General features: G+C 54.8%; 1 protein-coding gene across 13 annotated transcripts in view; it reads right to left on the bottom strand.

Annotated features, from left to right (window-relative positions):
- The window catches only part of CRHR2 (corticotropin releasing hormone receptor 2), a 44,600-nt gene that overhangs the window by 1,638 nt on the left and 19,417 nt on the right, over positions 1-23,545 (bottom strand). For 4 of the 13 annotated variants that reach the window (XM_060156895.1, XM_060156897.1, XM_060156898.1 and 1 more), the window contains 9 exons: positions 12,535-12,620; positions 11,027-11,136; positions 10,527-10,644; positions 8,536-8,689; positions 7,946-8,006; positions 6,409-6,481; positions 1,418-1,471; positions 1,108-1,243; positions 638-679 (listed from right to left, as the gene is read on the bottom strand). In XM_060156895.1, the coding sequence (XP_060012878.1) occupies positions 638-679; positions 1,108-1,243; positions 1,418-1,471; positions 6,409-6,481; positions 7,946-8,006; positions 8,536-8,689; positions 10,527-10,644; positions 11,027-11,136; positions 12,535-12,620 (834 nt within the window). Of the gene's footprint in view, positions 1-631; positions 680-1,107; positions 1,244-1,417; positions 1,504-6,408; positions 6,482-7,945; positions 8,007-8,535; positions 8,690-10,526; positions 10,645-11,026; positions 11,137-12,534; positions 12,621-23,545 lie in introns of those variants that run through there. The other 9 variants (XM_060156899.1, XM_060156901.1, XM_060156902.1 and 6 more) reach the window with 4 other exon arrangements.

The raw sequence follows: 23,545 nt of genomic DNA, 5'->3' as shown, positions 1-23,545 counted from the left end.
GATGGCACTGGCACTCCTCTGGGGTGTCTGGAAGCTCTTGGGCCCTGGGAGGGTGTCTGCTCTTTGCCCCAGCACCCACTGTGTGTCCTCACCCACCACAGGCCTGGGCGAACATCTCCCCCAAGTCCGCCGCGCTGGGATTCTGGGCCTTGTAAGCTAACCAAGTTTCACCAGAGCCTGGCTCCCTGGAGCCCACCCACAGGCGTGTGGCCTTCTCTGCGGCGGCAGGGGACAGAAAAGGACGCGCTGGTGTCTTTCTGCTCCCTGGGTCCATAAAGGCCTGGATGCACGGCTCACACCTGACTTGCTCCTGGAAAGCGCTGTCCTGTCATCACCTGTGTTCTGGCTTCCTTCTTCTGTGAGCCCCTGTGGCCTGGGCTCCTGCCCACCCAGCTCTCCAAGTGCAATGAGAGAGTCGGTATATCGTTTCTGACCTGCAGAGTCAACCTTCTAAACTGGTTGGAGTCCCTCAGGCAGGATTCCTGTCTCCCCAAAGCTGGGTGGTTTCTCCAGACTTCCCCTCCCTTCTCCAGAGCAGAGCTGAACAGAGCCAGGGATGCCCAAAAGGCTGGGGGGCTCCCCTTGAACTTCCCTGGAGTGGGGTCTGAGGACAGGCCTCCCGGACCTGGTGTCATACCTCTCCATTGAAGAAGCAGTAGAAGACGGACACAAAGAAACCCTGGGAAGGAAGAGGGAGACGTCAGTGACCTGCTCAGGGAGCCACTCTGCCTGGGGGGTCGGGGGGTAGAGAGGGGACAGGATGACTGGGGGAACACTCTGACTCGGGACCCCGGAGGCTCAGAGCTGGGTAGGCACCCCCATCGTGGAGCAGGTGTACTGGGGTCCACTGCGAGTGACAGGCTGCCATGAGTCCTCAGAGCAGGGGCTGGGCCGGCAGGAGGTACAGGCTAGGGTGACCCTGACCCAGTCAGGGGTGGGCCCACCTGGGCCCTGGGGTGGGAGTGACGGCGCCAGGGCCTGGGTTCAGGATGTGCACGCGCTTGTATTTCAGTGCATACGAACTAAACCAAGCCAGCGAGGGCACGGGTGCCTGAGCACACCAGGTCAGGGGCGCTCTCTGCGGCCGCATCCCACTACATGCCCCACCTGGAATGACTGCAGGAAGGAGTTGAAATAGATGAACACGATCTGTGACAGCTCGTCCTCCCCAGGGCTGACGAAGAAGAGCATGTAGGTGACGCCCAGAAGGGGCAAGAGAACCAGGGTGGCCTTCACCGCCTTCCTGGGGAGGGGGGAAGGGTGACAAGACCCATCTGAGCCCCTGAGGCACGTGGGGCCTCACTCGCTGGCATCTCTTCTGGGAGCCTGAGCGAGGGCCCCGCCCAGAGGCAGGGGGATGGCCCAGATGGCCTCCTCATTCCTCCCCCTGCTGAGGGTCAAGGCACCCATCACTCACCTGTACTGGATCGTCTCTGACGTGGTGGATGCTCGTAACTTCGTCATGAGGATCCTGACGATGTTGAACAGAAATACAAAATTGATCTGGAGGGACAGGGGGGCAGAGAGGGAAAAAGGAAGGACCACGCGGTGGGGGTGAGAGGAGAAGCAACCACCTCCCCTGTAACCCACTGAGAATCCACGGCCCAACCCACTCACCCCAGCACCTGCCTGGGGTCCCAAGACCTCTGCTCCTCCCTCCCCGGGGCAGGCAGGTACCCCACTTGCCGGGTCCCCTGTCACCTGAGGACTCCAGAGCCTGCTTCTCCACACCCTGACCCGCGGGAGGAAAAGCAGCCTTGGAGGCAGTGCACAAGGGCACAAAGGTCACTCCTTCCTGAAGCGCCCAGAGCTCTGCCCGGCCCGCCCCCGCTGCTGCAGGGCCCCCACTTGTCAACTGAGGGTCTCCCTGAGGCCCTTTGGAACAGGACAGTCCTGCCCTGGTGGAGCAGACCCGGCCAGATGGAGTGATTAATAACTCGGTTGCTGGGAGGAGTGATTAATCTCTCACCATTCGTCCCCTGCACCCAGGAAAACTCTAGATTCTTCGCAGACACGCCTGAGGCAATGGAGATGAACAGGCTGCTGGGCTGACTCCAGCAGTTGGCTCCTGGAAGGGCCTCACTTATCTTCATTCTGAGCCTTCTCTCAGCATCGGAGCCTGCCGCTCCCAGCCTCTCCCCGGGACCTGCCCGTGTGGCCTCCCGGGGCAGCCCTGTGCTGCATGTGGTGGTCTCTGTGGGTGTGCAAGTGTCCTGTTAACCCGTGTCGGCTTGTCTGTGTGCCTGTGTGCTGCCTTCTCCATGCTTCCCGTGGGTCTGTGCTCTGTGCTTGTGCGTTTGCCTTGGTGTGTTCCTGTGTGAGTGTGGACCTGGGGACATGGACACACCCGTATCTCTCTTCATCCATCTCCAAGTGCGAGTAGACAGGAAAGTGAGTGTTGTATGCCTAACACCCTGGGGACCTCGCACAGGAAAATACCCATGGGTCAGAAGGAGATACATGTTAGCCCAGGGGCGTCTGCTGGCTCGTGTGTGTGCACATGTCTGAGTGTGTGCGTGTGTTTATACACACACACCCCCTCCCAAGTCCTGGTCCTGAGACTCCGTCATTTCTGGAGCCTCCTAAGTTCTGAGGCTTGGGGACACAGGCAGACATCACGGGACACACATCCCTGTGGCCTCTGGGTCACCCCTAAGCTTGAGGCTACTCTGGGGCCCTGGGAGGCTCCCTCCTCAGCCACGGCCTGCTGTTCCAGTGCCCACAGTAGCACAGCCTGGTGAACCCAGGGTGAGGGGTGGTGGAAGCGTCCAGCCAGGGCTGCCCATGGCCTGCTGCACCTTGCTTCCTCTTAAGGCCTGTCTAATTTCCAGCTCCTGGGTTTCTGGTCTATGCCCTTGGATCGTGAGGTCACTTTAACACACAGGCCGATCCTAATTTTCTCATACAACTGATACAAAATACTTGACCTTTTCCGATTCTTCATGACTTCTGTGAGAACAGAGGTTGTTGGAGTGAAAATATATTCTCATTTCTTCCACATTTCCCTGCCTTAAATCTTATTCACTAATCGTCCATAAACCCACTAACCAATTCACTCAGTTATCCACCCACTCTTATCCATCTATCCCTCCATCCATTAATCCATCCAAATATTACTCAACCATCCATTATTTTATCTACCCACCCTCCCACCCACTTATTTAACATGTAACATTCATCCATCCATCTAAATATCTACTCAACATTCCATTCATCAGTTTATCTACCCACCCACCCACTCACCCACTTATTCAACAGGTAACGTACATACATCCACTAACCATCCAACCACCCATCCATCTAGTCAATAAGCAATTGCTGAGCACCTCTGGGCTACAGGGCGCTGTTCCATGTGCTGAGGCAAGAGCAGGGACAGGGGCTGGTGTGGAGGGTCTGGGAGACAAGGCCTCATGCCCTCTGCTCACCCTAGGCAGGAGCTGGTGATGCTGCCTACACCCCACCTCAGGCTGGTCTGTGCAGCCCCAAAGTCACTCTTTCCTTTTGGGCTTGGTTCCCAGCTTCCCCCTTTACAACATCTTCTCCACCTCACTTCACTGCAGGCACCTTCCTCCCTTCCCCAGGGAGCCGCTGACACCGCCCTCCCACCTGGTTTCCAAACCCTCCCTGTCTGCGCATGTGCAGAGGCGGGCAGGGAGGGAGGAAGGGGGACTGACATCTCTTCCTCATTGGCTTCAGACACGGTTCCTCCTGTCCTTTAAACCCAGGCTGGGAGAGGTAGTCCCAGCCCTTGGGGGTGTCCTCTGCTCCCCTCCAGCTCTGGGTATTGGGGTGCTGCCATCACATCTCAGCTCCTTGTAGCGCACATTCACCAAGCCCAGCAACATAGCCAGCCTGCTTGTCCACCTGGATCTGTGGAGCCTAGTGAGTCTCAAAGGCCCAAGTCCTGAGTCCTACTGCGTTCAGGGCCCTGGCTGGGCCACAGAGAACGCCCAGACAACTAACATCCCTGCTCACGAGGCCCCTGGACACCAGGGTTCTCCCACTAGGGTATGCACATCAAAGGCTCTTGTTCCAAATGCCGCTCTTGGACACACCCCCGAGATTCCCAGTGGCAGGTGGGAGGCCCTGGGATCTCCATTTGGAATAGGGGCGGCCGGGATATTGCTGAGGAAGACGCCACCCACGGAACAAAGAGGCAAGGCTTTCACCGGACAGACCTCACGTGCCACACACCATTCACCTGTAGCTGCAGGGGACAGTTCTCAGCTTGGGGCTTTCTCTGGTGCCAGGGGAGCTAGCTCAGCCTGAAAATGGGGAGAGGGTAGCTGGAAATGTGGGGATTCAAGGTCTCCAGGGCAACCTCCACGGATGGGGCATGAAGCATATGGGTAAGTAACCCTGCTTCCCGACCAGGGGTCAATTCTGAGACTCTTCTACGTGTTGCCCCATGGAAGCCTGCTTATCACTTAACCTTTATCGGTTTCCTCCCTTCCTTGTCCTCTACTCCCACCCCTCGTTGTGTTTCCTGGGACCACCTCCCACATGAACGCCTGGCGCCAAGTCCTTGTCACATGGCTCTAATTCCAGCTATTCCGATTGGCATCTGCATGGCCTTGGGCAAATTACTTAATTAACGTTCCTGAGCTTCTGCTTCCTTGTCCGTCCAGTGGGGATAGCCATGGAGCCCGTCTGGGAAGGTTGGCACAGGTTCAAATACTCATGGAAAGCACTGAGCTCATGCCTTTCCCACGCCATCAACAGTGACAACAGCCTCCTGCAAACCCAACCAGCCAACTCACTTCCCAGAACCCAGAAATGAGCACGGGTCTCTCAGACAGCTGTGGACCGCTGGGGGAGGCCAGGGGTGGCAGGGTATCCAAAGGAAGGGATGGCGGGAGGTGGTGGGTAACCTGCCCTCCAGTCTCAGCTCAGCTAGCTATTAGTGATGACCTTGAGCAGCTGTTTCATCTCCCAGGTTCTTCATCTGTGAAACAGGGAGCATCATCCCTACTTCCAGGCATCGAGGATGTGAGGATTGGAAGTAATGAAGATAGAGCTTCTGGAAGGGCTGAGCTTGGAACCTGGAAGCCCTGTCCATGCATATAGCTGGGTGTGGGCCGGGTCCAAAGGGAAAGACAAGCACGGGGCTCTTGGTGAGGGTGGAACCGGAGAAGGGAGCATGGAGAGGAGGTGGGAGTTGGGTATTGTCACTGGGCCTTCCAAGCCTGTCCCCCTTCTCTGTTCATTTCCTCACTGCTGTCCAACATCTTTGCAGAGGGGGCTCGCTTCCCACCCACTCAGCCTTCTCTGGCTGAGTCCCAGGCTCATCAGAAGCCCTGTCCCTCCAGGATGGGCTCTCAGCAGCTGGCAGGGAGGGGATGGGTCTCATGGGGTTTCCGCTCACACTGGTGGAGGGGGGAATCAGTGACTCATTGCAGCTAGGACTCCAAGGACAATGATTCCCCCTTCTGGCTGCTGACAAGGACTGGCTTCTATCTCTGAAATGAATGGAGCCCTGATGGTGGAATTTCAGGCAGTGGGTAAAAAACCTTCCTAGTCATCTCTGGTTCGTATACATCAAGGACACTCCAAAGATGGGGGGGTCAAATGAATCCCTGAGGAAATTACAAAAAGGAGGACAGTAAGGAAATAAAAAGAGATAAACAGTCATTGTCTCCAAGGTAGACCAAAGAAACCCCCATTAGGCACCTGCTGTGTGCAAGGGGGTGGTGCTCTCTCAAGCATGTGCACTGGGAGCAGGTGGCCCTTTAAGGAGCCTGAAATTAACAAGCCTGAAATAAGTCTTACGTAAATGCCAGTTTCTTATGGGGCTTTTTTGTATGTCTATTTTTTTTAGCGTATGATATATAATGGGTTTTTTTTTTGCAGAATGCAGCCTCTACTTAAAATCTACCTTAATTAAAGCTCGTTGTGCTTTAGATACCTGGCAGCAATTATACCTTAGATGTTAATACATTTGGCAAAGGGCAGGGAGCTGGATGAGGAATAATTGCTCGTTATGCTTCCTTTGTCCCACTGCTCCAGGCTGGGGGCGGTGGGCTGGGCCCTGGAGGGGGTCGCTGAGGGTAGAGGGAGAGTAGGTCTGGGCTGAACAGAATCCCGCGGACCCTTCTCTTGCCACCAGCCGCCCTCCTTGCCTGGCTTGTACCTGGCAAGGGGATGTCAGATGTCGGAGGCATTAGAAATCTGCCAGTCGGATTTTCTCTGCCCGGAACCTGAGGGCCAGAGAGGGGAGGGGGCTGCATCAGGGCGCGGAGCGCGAGGAAGGGAGAGCTGGGAGCGGGATGCCAGGCAGCGAGGTGGTGCGTACAGAGTGTGTGCGGGGGGGCCGATCCAGACCCTGTCCCTCCCCAGCATCTCTGCTGGGTGGGTCCTCTGCTGTCCTCCTGGTGCCCAGCCCTGTCCCACTTCCCACTGAGGACCTACCAAGAGCACGAGGATGATGGGGCCCTGGTAGATGTAGTCCACCAGGTCGCCAGGCTCCTTGCCAAACCAGCACCTGCAAAGATGGAGAGGCTGTAAGTGGCCTGTTGAACCACAGCCTGGGGACCACTGCAGCCTCGGGGCCAGGGTCCTCTGTCTTGACTCTTTCTGAGATCCAATCTCCATGGCTGTTCCTTCCCCCGAAGCCTGGGTGGACAGCCCCAGCCCCACTGACCACCCTGGCTCATACCTGGGCTGCCTTTTGCCCTACATGGAGGGTCTGGTCTCCCCAGGCAGACTGAGGCAGGTCCTGGGTCTCCTCCCCCATCTCCTTGCTCCCTCACCCCATCCCAGGATGCTGGGCCCAGGGCTGGACATGCAGGAGGCCCATGAAAGGAGAGCTGGGCTCCCCGTCGCTGGCCAGGGCCCAACTGCCTGTACCACCTGTTCCCGCATTGCTTGGAACGCGCCTCTCCTTGTGCCAGGCACTCAGACGCACAAAGCAGCAGATGTGGAGGCGGGAGCCTTCTCCTAGCCCGATCCCTGGCCTCATTCACCCAGGGAAGGAAGCTTGCTCCTGTTAGAGGCTTGGTTATTCTTTGGGGATGCTGGGGGTGAAGAAGCTTCAGGGTCTGGAGGAAGGGCTGGCCCAGGACCCAGTCTGGCTCTGCCAGCAACTCCTACTGGACCTCAGAAAGGGCCCCACAGAGTTCAGGAAATTCTGTGTCTTCTGCAGCTTCAGAGGTCATCCAGTGCACATTGCCTCAGGCAGGATTCTCCCCTGCAGCCTCCCAGCACTGTTTTTTTACTTTTCTTTGCTTAAACACCCCCTTTGATGGGAAGCTCACTACCTCTCAAGGCAGCCCTCTCACTCTTGGGCAGCTTTTATCGTTAGGAGCTCTTCCTAATGTTGAGCTCTCAGAACCCATGCCATTCCTACCCCCTGCCCCCAGATCCCATCTGCTCCCTCCATCCCCAGAGACCCCTTGAATATTTGTATACAGATACTGACGTTCCTCTGTCCCCTCTTTTCTCAGCTGGTGGCACCCAACTTCCCCGCTGTTCCCTGGCCGACCTGCAGCCAGAATTGCCATCATCTGGGCCGAGGCCGAGTATTTCAAAGTCTCTGGTGCAGAGAGGGTCCCAGCACGGAACACTGCACCCCAGGAAGAGACTGGGACGCCAGAATAAAACAAGCTTCCACCGGCCTGGCCCGGGCATCTGTGAGGGGCTCCGTACCACAGCTGGAGGTGCTCTGAGCTGAAAGCCCGGAGCCAGACTTGCCACATCCAACTCCCGGAGGCCGCCTTACCAAAGGCTAAGGGGGTCGTGCGTTGGGTGCTTAAAGGAACGATTCCTAACTCAGTTCAACGAAGTTGACTTGACACCTATCGCATGAGTACCTCTGGGTGCCAAGGAAATGTTCTCAATTTAAGGACAATGGAAACGTGAACTGTCCTGGCGTGGCTGCAATTCTTGCCCCGTGGCTGACCTGTCCTAACATCCCTCTGAGCCCCATGGCTGGCCCGTCCTTACTTACTGTTCATTCTCATAGTAGAGTTTGCCAATGGCCCAGGCGATGATGATGGGGCAGGGGATGCCTGAAAGAAGGACAGACACAGCTGCAGTGGACAGACAGATGGTCAGGAGCCCCTCTCGTAGAACACAGTGTGGGGAGGAACCACAAAGGGCTAGGATCTTGTTTCCAATCATCTAACTGCAGGCCATCCATGACCTTGAGGGGCCCTGTCCCTAGACCCCTGCCCCCATCCCTCCCTCCCTCTCAGCCATCCCCTCCAAGCAGGTCAGAGAGATGAGGGGACAGCGTGATTTTCTGAGATTTTTTGATAGAGAAGTGGAGCTGGCCAGCTTTTCTTTTGAAGCCAGAGACAAAGGTCTTTGGATTGGCCATTCCAGGCAAGAAGAGGAAGGCTATTTGTGGACTGTGCTTTCAGAGGGACTATTTGCTTCTTCCTCTCCAGCATGGAGGGGAGTGGCTGCATCCTCGGACTGTCCTGGGGATGGTAGACAGGAATGTGATCCGGTCCTTGGACCCAAGATGAAGGGAGGTGACCCTGTCAGCAGCACCCTCTCCCCACTAGACCCTGCAGGTCCCCCCAGGACCCTCACACCATCCAATGAAGAGGAAGAGCCACTTGCGCAGGCGATCGGTGGAGTAGGTCATGACGATGGCCGTGTGCAGGTAGCAGCCCTCCACGAACATCCAGAAGAAGTTAGTCACCACGAAGTAGTTGAAGCTGGTGGTGATGCCGCGGCACCAGACCTGCGCGGGGCAGGCAGCAGTCAGTGGCTGCCTGGGGCCCAGGCCCAAGTGCACAGCTTGGGCGCTGATGGAGGGGAGGTCGTTTGAGTTGAGTCATGGACATGGCATTAAACACCCTTGAACCTCATTCTGGGAAGCTTCATCCTTTCTCTTCCACATTTTCCAGAAAGTGCCAGGCTCCCCTGGTACCAGGGGGTCTGACTTTTCACCAGTGTTTTCTAATCTCCTTTTTCATAAAAGAAAGAGGGAGTCTGACTCTGAGATCTTTGCAGGGAGAGGCTAGAACTGAACAGCACTGTCGTGTTTCACCGTCACTTTTTTTTGAGGGTCACCTTCACTTCACAGCGAGTCAGACTGGTTTCCGTTTCGGGATGGACTATGAAATTTCATGTAGAAAAAAATAGCGAGTCAATTAGAAGAAAATTGTTATTGAACTAGTACAGGGTCTGTGAAGGTGAGCTGCAGCGGTGGAGGTGACCCTCCCAAATCTCTGGGTTTAGGAGATTCTGGGCTTAGTGTCATCTCTGCCGTCTCCGGAGGGAGACTTCCTTACACCGGGACCTCGGGCAGCTGGCCATACTTCTCTGAACCTCATCGTGCTGCAGGGAAAAGAATAATCCCATCTTGCAGGTTGGTTCAAGAAGATGGAGGTGGCAAAGGCAGGCGCCAAGAAATGAATGTTGGTGCCATTTGCCTTCTCAGCGGAAGGGAATTTGTCCCTGTCCCTCTGAGCACGGTTACTACCCCTCCCTCGGGGGACAAGCCTGCCCAGAGCCACCTTGGGCCACGGCCAGGTCTGGCCTCAGGCCAGAGCTCTTCTCAACTGACCCTACCTGGCCATCTTCCCCAGGGATTCGTCACCAGGGCACCCTCAGAGCTGAGGATGTGGGGATTGGTGGTTAGAGGAGCCCTGTGATGGGGAGCTGACTGTCCTCTTGGACAGCTCAGCGCCTCTCTGTCCGGCTCTAACAGCCGGGCTGTCAGACGATCAATCAGCTGAGCTGATCACAGCCAGTGACTTTCCTCCATGGTCCCAGCCCTGATCTCGGGCCCCATGCGGCCACCTGTCTCCTCTGTTCTGAGAAAGTCCTGCTGAGGCGGAATGCGAAAGATCCCCTCCTCCCAATCTTGTTTTTCCTCCGAGTTAACGATGCCTTGTCAGTACAAGCCAACATGGGGCTGCAGGGCACCCCAAACTGACTGAATTCCACTGGTGCTGAGGCAGGGCTCAGCATGGGGCCAAGTGAGGCGTCAAGCCAGGCTGGGTGTGTGCTCAGGTCTAGCCATCCGGAGACGATGTATTGCGCAGTCTCTAACGGTGAGCCAAAGAGCTCCGCGCACGGCTCCACGCTGGGCTCTGGTTTTACGACGTGGACACAGTACTACAGTGGTTGACACAAATCCACCGTGGGCAGCTAACGTGCTGGCTGCTCAAGGTCCTGGTGGCCCAGATGTAGAGGCATCATTACAGTGTCATCTAACCTCCCCGAGCCTCAGTTTCCATGTCTGTATAATGGGGGCGAAATCCCTACAGGTCTCTCATTGGAATGAATTGCTCTAAAGCTCAATAGAGGTTAATTTCAGCCTCCTTTTCTCTAAGGAATCTCTGGGAGGTGCTAAAGTCACAAGACGGGGATAACCCAAAGCCTGCTGTCAGGTCTGTGCTGCTCCCCAGACCCCGGCCTGGAGCCCCATTCCCCCACCCCTGGCTCTGGAGGGACAATGAATGGGTGCAGGTGAGCTCAGGTTCGGGTCTGCACGTGAGGACTGGGCAAGAGAGATGGGGGCCCAGAGCCCAGAGCCCCCCAGGTCCGGCCCCAAACCTCTACCCAGAGACCTCATTGCTCTCATGCACTTCGTGGTCGATGAGCTGCAGCAGGAACCACGTGACATTTCGCAGGATGAATGTGGTGATGAGATTCCAGTGAATCACGTTCCGCAGACAGCGGATGCTCCTGCGGGACGACCGGGGCAGGGATCAGCCGGGACAGGCTCAGAGCTCAGCTGGCGTGGGGGGCAGGGGGCAGCTGGCATCATGGGGCAGCTGGGCCTGCGCCCCCTGCCACCCCCTCCTCAGGCAAGGGAGAGACTCAGCCTGGGGTGAAGGCAGGGCTGCACCAGGAACCAAATTCCCATTCGCGGTGACCACGGTTGGGTCTTCCAGAGCTGGTTCCCTTTTTGCCTCCTGCATGCCCGCCAGCGGTCAGTGCCCAGGCACCTCCCCAAGCCCCTTTTGTCCGTTGGCTCCAGGGACCCCGGAGAGGAGCTGAGAATGGGTGAGGTGAAGGGGTGCCGTGGGAGGAGGGCAGAGAAAAAGCAGGGGCGGGGTGGACTCACCGCAGGGCCAGGAAAAGCAGGAAGGCAGCCACGAGGGCTGCCACAGACACGCAGTGGCCCAGGTAGTTGATAATGAGCGCGACGCGGTAGTGCAGGTCATACTTCCTCTGCTGGACACACAGACAGACACACGGGCAGACAGAGGCTTGGGGCATGTGGAGGGTGGGGCCAGGCACTCTAGCGATGGCCACCCTGTGCGTCCTGACCCTGGGGGCAGAAGAGGCTCCAAGTGTCACCACCGCACCTGGCACCCAGAGCTCTCTCCTGTCGGCCCTGCGTGGCTCTTGGTATAAATGGCTGTGGTCAGGTGTCCCCTGTGCAGTTGGAGGGCAGATCTGAGCACAGTGTATTCTGAGTTATGCCAGAGATATGGGCATGTAGATCCTATTTTTTCTTTTTAATTCTGGAATGGGAGTTGCTACACCTGTGTTTCATCTCAGCTCACACCCTAATGGGCTGAGCAACTGAGGGTGTATTGATTTATATCTCTGGGACTCAGTTTTGATATCTGTACAATGGAGCCAACCTGTCCTCCTGTCTCAGAAGCAGCGACCTATGGCAGATCTCGGGATCAGTCTGCCCGGGGTGCAGCAATGAGGGTACCTTATCTGTAGAGATTTTAAGAGCAATATTAAGACCAAATAAAATCAGTCTGCTTTTTATTATCACCACGTGCTGGCAATTCTGAACAGAGGCAATGATAAAATACTCCTTCCTGCCAGGGCAGACTATCCCGCCACCCCACACCGCTTTGGTTTGCCACTGCTCAGAGGGGCTGTGAGACGAAGAGGTGACGGCAGAGGGCAGGAGGGGACCTGTTTCTCTCCTTTATGGCCCATCCCACTTGTCACTCTTGTGGCCCTCACTGCAGACCCCTTTGGCTCGCATTTTGTAGAATCACTTTCTCAGGGCAGACAAATGTTTTTCCTCTGAACTTGGACTTCTTTTGGGGAAAAGTTTCAGCCCCACTGGGGGCCGTAATGGGCAAAGGAGGAGAGGGATGGGGTGGGATGTATCATTTGGGGTCAGGAACGAGGCGAAGCTTCAAGAGGAAGGAGGCTGGCACCGCAGATAACAAGGAATCCAGCACCAGAGCAAGGGGGGCTGGTGAGGTCGGAGTGGGACCCAGCTTCCCGTGGGGACTGCCCTTCTGGGGGCTGCACTTGTTTCCACGTGGAGTCATAGAATCAGAATGCCACACGGGGAAACTGAGGCCCAGAGGAGGAAGGAAGTCACACTGCCTGTTAGATGTCGGGGCACTGGTTACAGGGTCATCCCCTTCTCGTGCCATGTGCCACCTTGCTGGTGTCCTCCACCAGCTGAGCTCTCCTGAAGGTGAGCCTCCACGTCCCCTTCTCACAGGGCAGGGGGCATAGAGGGGTGGCAAGAGGTGCAAGAAAGGGGGAGGTGACACAGGACTGGTTCTGCCACCCTTGGCATCCTCTGTGCTCTATCTGAGTCCTACTACCTGTACAGGACCAGGGGTGAGGCAGGTGGGAGCCACTCACCTTATCGTCCAAAATGGGCTGACACTGTGAGTAGTTGATCCGTGAGGCCCAGGTCCCATTCTCCAAGCACTCTCGGTAGGCATTCCCTACAAACATGCACCAAGAGGCGGGTCACTCCCCTCCTCAAGAACACTCCCTGGCTCCCTGGTGCCCACAGGATAAGGTCCCTATGTCTCAGCCTCTCTAAGCCGGGAAACACGTCTGAACGTTCACGTGAAAGTCATTCGTGTGAAAAGTGCACAAAAGCCTTACCACTCATGGTAGCTAAAAGGCATGATAAAACCCATTTCTGATACAATTTTTGACTAGCATTTTGTACACTCGCTTTAATTTTGTTTGAAACTGACCCCCACTGTGAGCCCTGGGATGTGGCTGAAGATTCCATCCTAATCGCAATCATTTTATGCTCCTGAGATCCATACTTTTCCCACCAGTATCAGCACTTCCACTTTCACCATAGTCACTATTTATACAGCAGGTGTTTGCCCTGTACCAGGTCCTCTTCTAACTGCTTTGTTTACAATCGTCCATTCAATCCTCAGGCAACCCCATGGAGTAGGTACTGAGATTAACCCATTTTACAGATGAGAAAACTGAGGCACAGGGAGATCAAGCAGCTTGCCAAGGATACAAAGATGAGAAGATTCAAACCCAGAAGGTCTGGCTTCAGGGTTTATGTTCCTAACCCCTAGGCTACTGAGTAGCGGTACCGGAATGACAGCAATATGGGGAAACAGGACTGCGCTGCTGACCTTGAGCTGCGGCTGCCTGGGAGACCACCATGTGATCTCTAAATGTTTGAGAACCTGGCTCTGTGTTAAAGTTGGAATGTGATGTGGGCAAAGACATTTCAGAGCATCAGTGTCTGATGTACTGAAGTGAGGGTTTTATTGAAGGGAGACGTATGAAGTTCAAGGAATGCGCATATTTTCTTTAAATCCTAGTTTGACTGTCAAGATCTAGCTCCTAAGGCACGCTCTCCAGGTAGCCCATCGTCACTTCCATCCAGAGGAATGCCTCACACCTGATAACTCCAAAGCCCTTTGCCAGCCTCTGCTCTGCATTTCGCTGTCTTATGTACCCTACCTCCCCCGCTTACTTACAAATTCTAAACGATCTATTGTTTGGGGATAATTTGTACCAGCGTTCTGCTCTCTGGCTAATGGGCAGTTGTTTGTGGATTTTTCTTTTGGGCTTACGTTAGAATCACAATATAAAGCTAATTTTAAAAAAACAGCTCACAGAGCACAGAGTCACAGAGCTGAAGGGGAAACCTTAGATTGTTTTTGGAAGCAATGAGTTCTGAAATAATTAAGTTACTTTAAAAATCCACTTCCGCTGAGCTAACAGTGAGTTAAAAGCAATGGAGTTACGAAGGAGCACTTGCTGAAGAGCAGAAACAATGGGGGAGATTCTATTAGCCTAATTGTTTTTTAATTTGGTGCTCTGAGCTTATAGATTTTTCAAATTCGGGATTTTTACTGGCCTATTCCTGCCTCCTGGGCCTGTCACCTGTCAGCGAGGCCTGCCTCGGGCAGGTCCCTGGCCCAAGTGTGAGTCAGTCAGGCCAATGCTGGTCTGACACCGACTCTGACCCCAATATGAGGACACTAGCTCCTAGCCCCTGACCATGGCACCCAATTCCCCACTTGGGTTTTCTCCCTCTACAGGATTGTTTTACTACAGGTTGTATGTTAAGAGAAAGAAAGAAAGAAAGGTTGTATGTTAAGAGAATTTCATGCGTAGGGTCAGTGATGTTACTGACCTAAAGGACAGAGTATGGGGTGAAACCAACGGGACCAATGTAAAGGCGTTTTGGGAGGGTGGGTGATTTTGTAAAATGAACAGTCCCTCCCTAATGGGGATTTAGAGTCCTTCTCAACAGGCCTGCCTGAGGTGAGACAGACCCTGATCCTGGCTACGGTTCAAAGGGCAGAAAAATTTATCTTCTGTGAATGTGTTCCTAGATGTCATCTAGCTTTTCTGAAGTCAGTGCTAAGCTCCTTCCTCCAGGAAGGCCTCTTTGATTGCTTGCATCTCACGAGTCTCTTTCTCCTGAGCCTCCCAACACCCCCAACCCTCTCAGTCCTGACAGCCTGAGCCCCACATTCCAGCCCCTGCTCATGACCTGGCCTCAGTTGTTCAGGTGGGTGAGTCTGGTGTCTCAGTGTGGGGCTCCCTGAGGACAAGACCTCAGAATAATCATCTCCCAAGTATGATATCTTGTGGTGGTACTGACCATGGGGCGGGCTTGCGGAAAGGAGGGGGTCAGGATAGAGATGCTGCCCATCTGAGACCTTTCTGGTCCCTCACATCAATGCCCCTGGGGTACCAAGCTCCGGGGATTCTGCCTCCTCTTTCTTTTTCCGGAGTCCATCCCTCCCCTGCCCACCCTTCCACCCACTCTCTAGTCGCCTTGCACCGGCACAACACCCTCCTATCTTGCCCCCTGCCTTCATCTCTTGCCCCCCTCGACTCTCTATCCTTTACCCCCACCGCCAGAGTGATCATGCTGACTTCTGAATAAAAGTCATCAGCAGCTTTTTATTGCTCTTGGGAATAAAGTCCAACTTTCTTGGTGTGCTATTCAAGGCCCTTGACCCGGGCCCCAGCCGAACTTTCCTGACGCATCTCTGTGGCCTCTGGCATTTACACCAGCAGGCCTGGCACACACCGAGCTCCGTACCGAGCCACCCCTTGAGACACCCTCCGCACTCTCACCCCTTACGCATGCACATATCCCTACAAACTCCTACTTACCTTTTAACCCCCAGCACTAATGCCACCTCCTCCTGGAGGCTTCCCCAACACCCAAGGTATTACGTAATCTCTTCTTTTTCTCTAAACACCTCCTCTATGTCTTCCCATCTCTTGAAACATAGGTCTTCACACTCTATTGCCCTTGAACCACAGCCACATATCCATTTCATGTCACAGTCCGGTACACACACACACACACTGCTCACGTGACTGAATCCAGTTTCACAAAGTGAAATTTATCTTGACCACAGCTATAATATTTTTCTTTCTATTACATTCTAATGAATTATATTTATTCTATATACAAATACTAGTCACAACCCACTAAATTTACTTCACAACCCACTATCGTACAACACAGTTTGAAAAAGAAAAATCTCTTTTAGAGCATTTGCCGTAATTCACTATGAGTCTCATCTCTTGAGAATTGATCCTTCTTTTCTTTGCTACAGAACTTGAGCTCCCTGGGGACAGACAAGTAGGAAGAAACCATATTGGAGTCAACAGTTCCCTCCTCAGGAGTGAGCCATTGAGTATACGTGGGCTGAATCAAATTGACTCAGGTCTGTTGAAACCCTGGAAGGCAGGGTCTGAGATGTGGGATGTAGTGGTGGGAGGGAGCTTCCCTCTGGGGGCCCAGCCATGCCTGGGAATGAGGCTCTGGCTATAGACACTGGGTACCAGGGGACTGGAAGAGAGACGTTCCCAGCACTTCAGGGGAGCTGGCTAATGAGGACACTGCGCCCTCAGGCACAGCCTTGGACAGGAGAAAGTAAGACAGGAAGAGTCCCCCCTGGGACCCACAGGAAGATGCGCACGGAGAGTCTGAGGGCAGATGGTCAGGCCAGAATTGTGGGGATGGATGTAGTGAGGTGGGTGCCTGTTACCACAGCAACGCAGGTGCCTCCGCTGAAGATCGATGCCAATGGTGTGTAGTGTAGTCTGCCAGGGGCATTAGGGTCTGGGTGATGCAGGCAAGGTCTTCTCTTCCAGAGCTCTGTGGTCTGGGAAGCCTGCACTCTCCTGCAGCGTGCCCTGGCCTGTTGAAAGCCCTCATTACAATGTGCTCTGTCCCTTTCAGATGCTGACACTTTGACAAGAGCTTCTGATTTGGGCAGTCACCTGAGAGGTCCAGGAGCCTGGCTGGGAGAAGATGGAAGCCGAAATTCTAGCTGTAATTTTGTCTCTGGCTGATTAAGTGACCTTGGCTAAGTCCCGTCCCTCTCAGCCCCACTTTCCCCACTCATAAAAAGGAATGTAAACTGCTTCTCCGTGATGCTACTGGCATCTCAGGTGGGTCAAGTATTCGTTGTGTGGACCTAGCTATCTCCTTCCTGTCTGGCTTCCTTTTCAATCTGCTAACTGCCAGTAGTGCCCTCAAGCCACTGTGACAACCCCAGACACCCATACATCACTTTTAAGCGCTCCCGAGGTTAGCACTTCTATCTCTGATAGTCGAACTGGCAATATATGGGAGATGGGGACCATGAGGGACCCCATTTTTTGGGGTGGTTATGAGGGAGAGAGTGCCAGAGACAGGCTGGGCATAGGGATGAGTGGGAATATGGTGGAGAAGCAATGTCGTCATTGGCTGTCGGGAAAGAAGATGACAAGAAGTGAGGGTGGGAGGGTGCTGACAGGGTGATGGGAAGGGCCAGAAGCAATATTTACCGAAGGGATGAGGTCATGTGCAGGACTGAAATTTTCAGCACCACGGACAGCAAAATGCTACCACTGCCCATTTCCCACCATGAACGCAGGTGGGGAACCTTGGAGAGCGCCTAAGACTTACCCCTCCCCGCTCTGCCCATTCAGCCCATAGCCCTGGGCCCAGGCCAAGAAGGTCAAGATAATCCATGACCCTCTTCAATGCCCAGCTTCAGTCCTAGTACCTCCAGGTGCTTCCACGACTGCTCCAGCCCCTGGAGGGTCAGCTGCTCACTTCTCTTAGCTCATGCTGGGTCGGTATTTTTCTCTCATTGATTTCTGTAAAGGGGTCATGCCTTCCCAGCTAGCTAAGGAGTAGGGGTGGCAAGGCCTAGGTCACCTCTGGCCCTTTCTTAAGGGCTACACAGAGCCGCGCACACAGGGGCTCAGGATGGACCGAGGTGGTGCTGTTGTCTAGGCTACCGGGGAACTCCAAATGAGAATGAGAGGCTCAGGGTGGGCCAAGAGGAGAGTCTGTCACCTTGGATGCCCAGGCTCTGTCAAGCTGCACGGCAAATGCAAAACTGTCCCACGTGCAGGAGCACCTTGAGTCGCACACTCATGGCACACTCTGAGCCCCGCTGCCAGAACGGTTGACACTATAAGTCCAACCCTTGCTGGGTAGGGGTGTCCATCTGAAATAGCAAACCTGTGGTCAGCATCCTCCAGGTTCCAGGCAAGAAAGTAAATTGGGAACTGAGTCAGCAGGCATCTCCTTGGCAATTTAAGAGGGCGAGGCAACTTCTTCATTTGGTCTCAAGAGGCCCAAAGAGGGAGACATGTCCACGGTCACCAGCAATGAAGAGGCAGAAATAGATCTCTCTCCCCCAGGACACACTTTCTCATGGGAGATCCCGGAGTCAGTGTTTCTGGAAGGGAGAGGCTCTCCCTGCTACCCTGTGTTCCAGAAGATGTAGTCAGTTGTGGCACCTCTGCAGTGTCCTAGCCACTTAGTGTCTGGACCCCCAGAGCAGAAAACGCCTGAAGGGCCAGATACGCCACCCTCGGTCCCCTTACTGCTTTTCCTGCAATTGGACTACTGCAGACCTAGCTATTTCCTTCCTGTCTGGCTTGGGACCTACACCTTAGGTCACTTTTCTTTTGCGGGAAAGATCCCTACTGCCTGGACTAGGTAGTGATACTGTGGGCATGACTAATTGCTTTTCACCTCCAGTTAAGAGACCATTTGGGGAAAACACGGTACAGTCGTGGTGCCAATAGCACGGTCTCCCTGAGCTTCCCAAACAATGTGCATCTCCCTGAGTTAAGTCTGAACATTTCCCGTCTTGATCTAATCACCGCACGTTGGTGGGGCAGAGGTGGGGGCAGCTGGTGACGCTCACCCAAGCTCAGGACCAACCTGCTGGGTTGAGAGATCGGGAATCTGCTATCACCAACCCAGTCATCAGGTTGGGAAGGGCCTCCTCGGGGCCATCTGCTCGTGACATCTGGGATGAGAGAAGGGCATTTCTTTCCCCTCTCTTCAGTATTGTGTGGACGCTGCTCTCCAGACCCCCTTGTCCATTCTGGACCTCCCCAAACCCTCAGCTCTCTATTTCTGAAGGGCTTTTCACCCATGATGCCCCTCCTTCCTTGAGTATGTATGGCAGGGGTAAATGTCCACACTTACAGCAGACAGTGGGGAAACTGAGTCAGGGAGGCACAAAGCAGCTTCATGGAGACCACAGTGGGCCCATAAAAAGGGAAGAGGTGTGAGTGGAATCCAGCTCACTATGTGAGATCACTGGCCTCCCCAGGGAAGGGGCAAGTGGGAGGAGGTGCCTACCCCTGCTCCAGCCCCTATTGTGCAGGGCTCCCTCCATCCAGGCATCCCTAGCAGCTCGTCGCCATGACACCCGCCAGCGGAGGGAAGCGGAGAGAAGGAAGCCCGCGGCACAGGCTGCCGCGGAGGGGAGGATGTCAGGGGAAGGGGCCACGACAACTCACCCAGCACACCGCCCACCCTGTACAGAGAAACGGAGGCCCAAAGAGGAGAAAAGCCTGCCCAAAGGTGAGACAAGCAGGATTATGTGAAGTGACGGGGGTGGGCGAGTGGGGTGGGCGGTGAACACATCTCTGGCTGGCAGAGTCCTAAGTCTGGGGACTCAGGGGGCCAAGGGGCTGCTTCTCTCCAGAGGCCTTTGGGGATCAGACCCTCTTAGTGTAGACAGACCGCCCCCTCCCAAGACACCATCCAGAGACCACTCAGTTTAGTGCCTCTCAGGGACAACAGAAGGCCACACCACCTCAGGACAGCCATCCTCGGTGCGAGTGGGACCCTCAAGGACCTGATCCTGGAGACACTCCTCCTCTTTCCAGACCCTAGGCCTCGCTCTCCTCCCCTTGCTGCCAAGAGCCTAGCTGGGCACGGGGAGCCCTAGGCAGCGTCGTCTCCTAGTCGTGACGGGGCCCCATGAGGTTAGTATGTTTTCTGTGTCCTTCACAGATAAGGAAATTGAGACTTAGATGGGGTGGAGCTGCCCGGCACTCAGTGAATCGAGGCACAGCCAGGACCTCGGTGAGCTCTCCTGAAGCTGAGTCTGGGTTCTTCCTGCTGTTCCTCGCCTCCAGCCCCACCCCTGCAGGAGCTGTGAAAGGAAGTTCTGGCCAGACTCTGGAGCACCTGGTCTGAGGTGGGTGAACTGCATTTGGGGTCCTGTGGGGTGGGTCCTGAGAGTCACTGGGGGTGGCGATTTGCCCTGGGGTTCCAGACCCTGCTGGGGTTGCCAGGGTGTGGAGGGAGTGGGCAGGGAAGGATGCTGCAGCCTCTGACTCAATAGCAGGAGGGAGGGGAGGGGCAAAGTCAAAGTTCCCAGCCAATCTGGATTCAGATTTAGATGGTACATCCTGGACATCAAGCGGCATCTTTCCAGAGTACTCCAGTCCTGCATCATGACGCTACGGACAAGCAGCTCGGACTCTAATGCTAGCAGAACCGAGGCCCACGCCCTGGCATTCAAGGCCTCCATGATCCAGCCCTATTCCCTCTCCACCTCTGTTCCCACCCTCCCTTCCACCTGACACATCACTGGCCCAATTTTTCAAGGCCCTGCTCCCCAGCACTTCCTCCATGAAGTCTTCCCAACTTGCTTCTCCCTGTTTTTTGGAATCACCTTCCTCCCATGTACTCCTACAGCCTTGGCTGTGCTATTTCACTTAAGAGCAAATAGCAAAAAGTGCTCTTTAAGAATCTCTCTCTCTCTCTATCACAGGAGCCTCTGGGAGGCTGGGTCAGGTCTTATGCCTCTTTGAAGAGCTTGTTTCTAGTGGAGAAAAGGCAACATACCCACAAACCCAATAAAAGGTGAACCTGGACAGGGAATGGGACGTTAAGTGGAGGATTCCTGGGGAAGGGGCGGGGGGCTGCATCTTTGGTCTTCCCTGAGATGAAGGGTCCTAAAGCAGAGGGACAGCTGAGACTCCACTGTTACACTTCTCAGCTATCTGGGCCTCATGCATGCAGAGGTGGAAAAATGCTAGAGCGTGGGCTGAGAGCCCCCAGAGCCTGCTGAGGCTATTCAGGGTGCTGGCTTTCTGTGGGACCCTGGGCAAGTGTCTTTTCCTCTCCGGTCCAGTCATATCCCAGCCTTAAGCAGCAGAGGCGGGGAGGGCTGAACTCAGCACAGAAGGCCTCACAGCTGGGAAGTTCTCAGGTGTCTGGATGGCCAGAGGGGCATCCTTTCTGCTCTGTCTCTCTTTCCTCCTCCTTTCCTCAGCCAGACCCTCAGTGATGGTCATGCCTGTCCCACTTTCCCTCTCTCCCAGCAGGGGACAGTTCTCACACACAGGGTAACTGCTGACCCTTGGGCTTCAGGGGTCAGGGTGTGGTTGGGTCTCACTGGGGACTGGGAATGCAGACCTGAGTTCCTGGAGTCACAGCTTCTATTCCTCAACCCAGGGGCCCATCTACCTGGGACCCTCCCTGAGGCTTCACCCCAGGACCAGGCCTGTCCTCAACAAATGTAATGTCCCCACTGCTTCAAGACCTTCAAGAACCACTCCCACCCCCTCCAGGAAGCCTTCCAGGAATGCTCTAGTGCCCACCAAACCCATCTTTCCAACGCCTGATGGTTGATTCGTGTAAGCTTGGTCTTTAAGCAGCCTGGGGCTCTGTGAGGACAGGGCTCAGCCTTTCTCATCACCCCTGGCTCCTGAGCAGAAGCAGGTAGACCCAGTGGGAAGACCCCGTGGCTGGAGACCACCCAGTTTATGTGTTTCCATTTTAACACAACTAGGGCTTCAGAATGTCTCTAGACTGGGGTTCTGGGAAGTGGAGACCCCCCAGTCCTCCCCATAGGGTTGGGTTAGGTGAAGCGTCTCTTCCCCCGTCCTGGCAGATGTCTCAGTATAGATGGGCCTGCCATTCTCAGCAGGACATGGTGCGAGCCTGAGGTCAAGGAGCCGAGGCTGAGCCGGGCTGGGCTTAGTGATTCCGCAGGAGGAAAATGACCCTGTCCACGAGGCTGCGGGACCCTCCTTTGCAGACACGAGGCCCACAGGGACAGGCAAGGGGAGGTGCCTAAGTGGGGCAGATAGAACGAGGGATGGGAGGAGGGAGAGATAGAGGATTTGGGGAGAAGGGAGGGAGGGAGGGGGGATGGAGAGAGGGGGAGGGGGAGGGAGAGAGAGAGAGGGAGGAAGGGAGCTGAAGAAGGAAGATGGAGGGAGGGAGGGAGGGAGGGAGGGAAAGAGAATCACATAGATAGAAAACAAGATAGAGACTGAGAAATACACAGAGACATACACACAAAAAGAGACAGAGAGAAAATACACCCAGAGACAGAGATAGAACCACACATAGAAATAGAAACAGAGATAGAGCCATGGAGACAAAGAGAACAACACAGAGAGAGACACGCACACAGAGATGGGCACAGGAGTGGAATACAGGTGAGAGGTGGGAGGAAAATGGAATACAGTGCCCACCTCTGGCCAGACCACTGCTGGGCTAATCCACTTCCCTTCTCCCTACAGACAGGGAGACTGAGGCCCAGGAAGGGGGTGGGACTTGCCCCAGGTTCTACTGTGTATGGACATTACGATAGTTTTGGGTGGCCCAGAATTTGAACCTGATTCCCATATGGGCCTCGGGGAAACCTGGGAGAGGCAGAGAACACCTCTTGCCACAGGGCTGAAATGCCAGGCCCTCATCTTCTAGGCTCCCTTGTAGCCAGAGCTGGAGTGTGGGACCCAAAGCTCCACACTCCCCCCACCTCAACAGATGCACTGGCCCCGAGGACATCAGTGAGCTGGGGGCCCACAAAATGGAGATGGGCAGAGTGTTTCCTGGGGACCACTGCAGGAAGCTTAAAAACCCAAGGCAGTGATGCCAGCAGGGCCATGGCCCATCTGGCGGCCAGGGCTCGTGGCGTTGTCAGGGCCCACTCAGGGAGAGTAGGGGTTCCCTCACTGGGCCAGCTTTGCCCTGAGTTCTTGGCTGGGGACCCCATTTCTGGTTCTGGTTCTCCATTCCATCCAGTAATTCTGTAAGCTCCCCAATAGCCTTTCAACAAATTCCTTCTCTGTTTAACCCATCATATTTGCTTTCTCAGAGGCAGCAGAGCCTTAGTTAGAATCCTTGTTCTGTTATAAGCTGTGTGACTTTGGGAAAGTCACTTAACTTCTCTGTGCCTCAGTTTCCCCATGTGTAATATGAGGATAATACTATGTCTGTTATTGGGTGTGTGTAAAGATTAATGAGTTAACACAGGTCAAAGACAGTACAGACACACAGAACCTGCACCAGGTGGGGGAAAACACTGGAGGGGACTCGGACACGTGGGCACTTAACTGGGTCCTGCCATGGACGAGCACGGGTGGCCTTGAACAAGTCCCTTCCCTTCCCTTGGCCATTGCTGAATCTGGAAACAGTCTCTGGGTAAGAATAACAAGGCTCTGACCAAGTCTCCCACACTTGCTACCCGTAGCTGTTAGCTAACCACACAAAAACTCCTGAACACCTTGTCTCCAGACCAAGGCACTAGCCTGGGCTTCCTCAACCAGCCAATTGCGTTCTCCATATCTTCACTCAGACGTCCCTCCAGCTCCTCAGACCACATATCCTCTACTGTACTCAGCATTTTCCTAGTGTGGTCCCTGAATCCTCCCTCTTCCCTGTCTCATGCCAGTCTTGTCAGTTACAAATGCATCCTTGCCCTCTTCTGCTCTCGCAGCCTCCACTTGACCTGGGTCAGTTACAGTAGTCTCCTAACCCCTCCTTTTGCCACCAGAGGCTCTGTGTCCCAAAGCTGAGCTCCTCTGCTCACAAGCTCCCCTAGGCTCCCTCCTGCACCAAAGGTGAAGTCCTCTGCAATACTGTGAGTCATCTGACCAGCATCCAGCCATCTGGTCTCATCTGCTTCTTTCTCCTACTACCTGTGCTCCATGTAACACTGGCCAGTCCCGAGGCACAAAGCACGGTCCCCACCTCTTCCCCTAAACTTACTATACTTTCACCTACTAAAATCCCACCTGTCCCCAGAAGTCCAGTTCAGAGGCTAAAACCTCCCTGATCCTCCAGGGTGAAGGCATGAGTCTTTTCCTG

Source organism: Lagenorhynchus albirostris, chromosome 8 (assembly GCF_949774975.1).
Source record: "Lagenorhynchus albirostris chromosome 8, mLagAlb1.1, whole genome shotgun sequence".
In the NCBI taxonomy this organism is placed as follows: Eukaryota; Metazoa; Chordata; class Mammalia; order Artiodactyla; family Delphinidae; genus Lagenorhynchus; species Lagenorhynchus albirostris.
The sequence above is the reverse complement of the archived record's forward strand: the minus strand, read 5'-3'. Positions and strand labels throughout refer to the sequence as shown.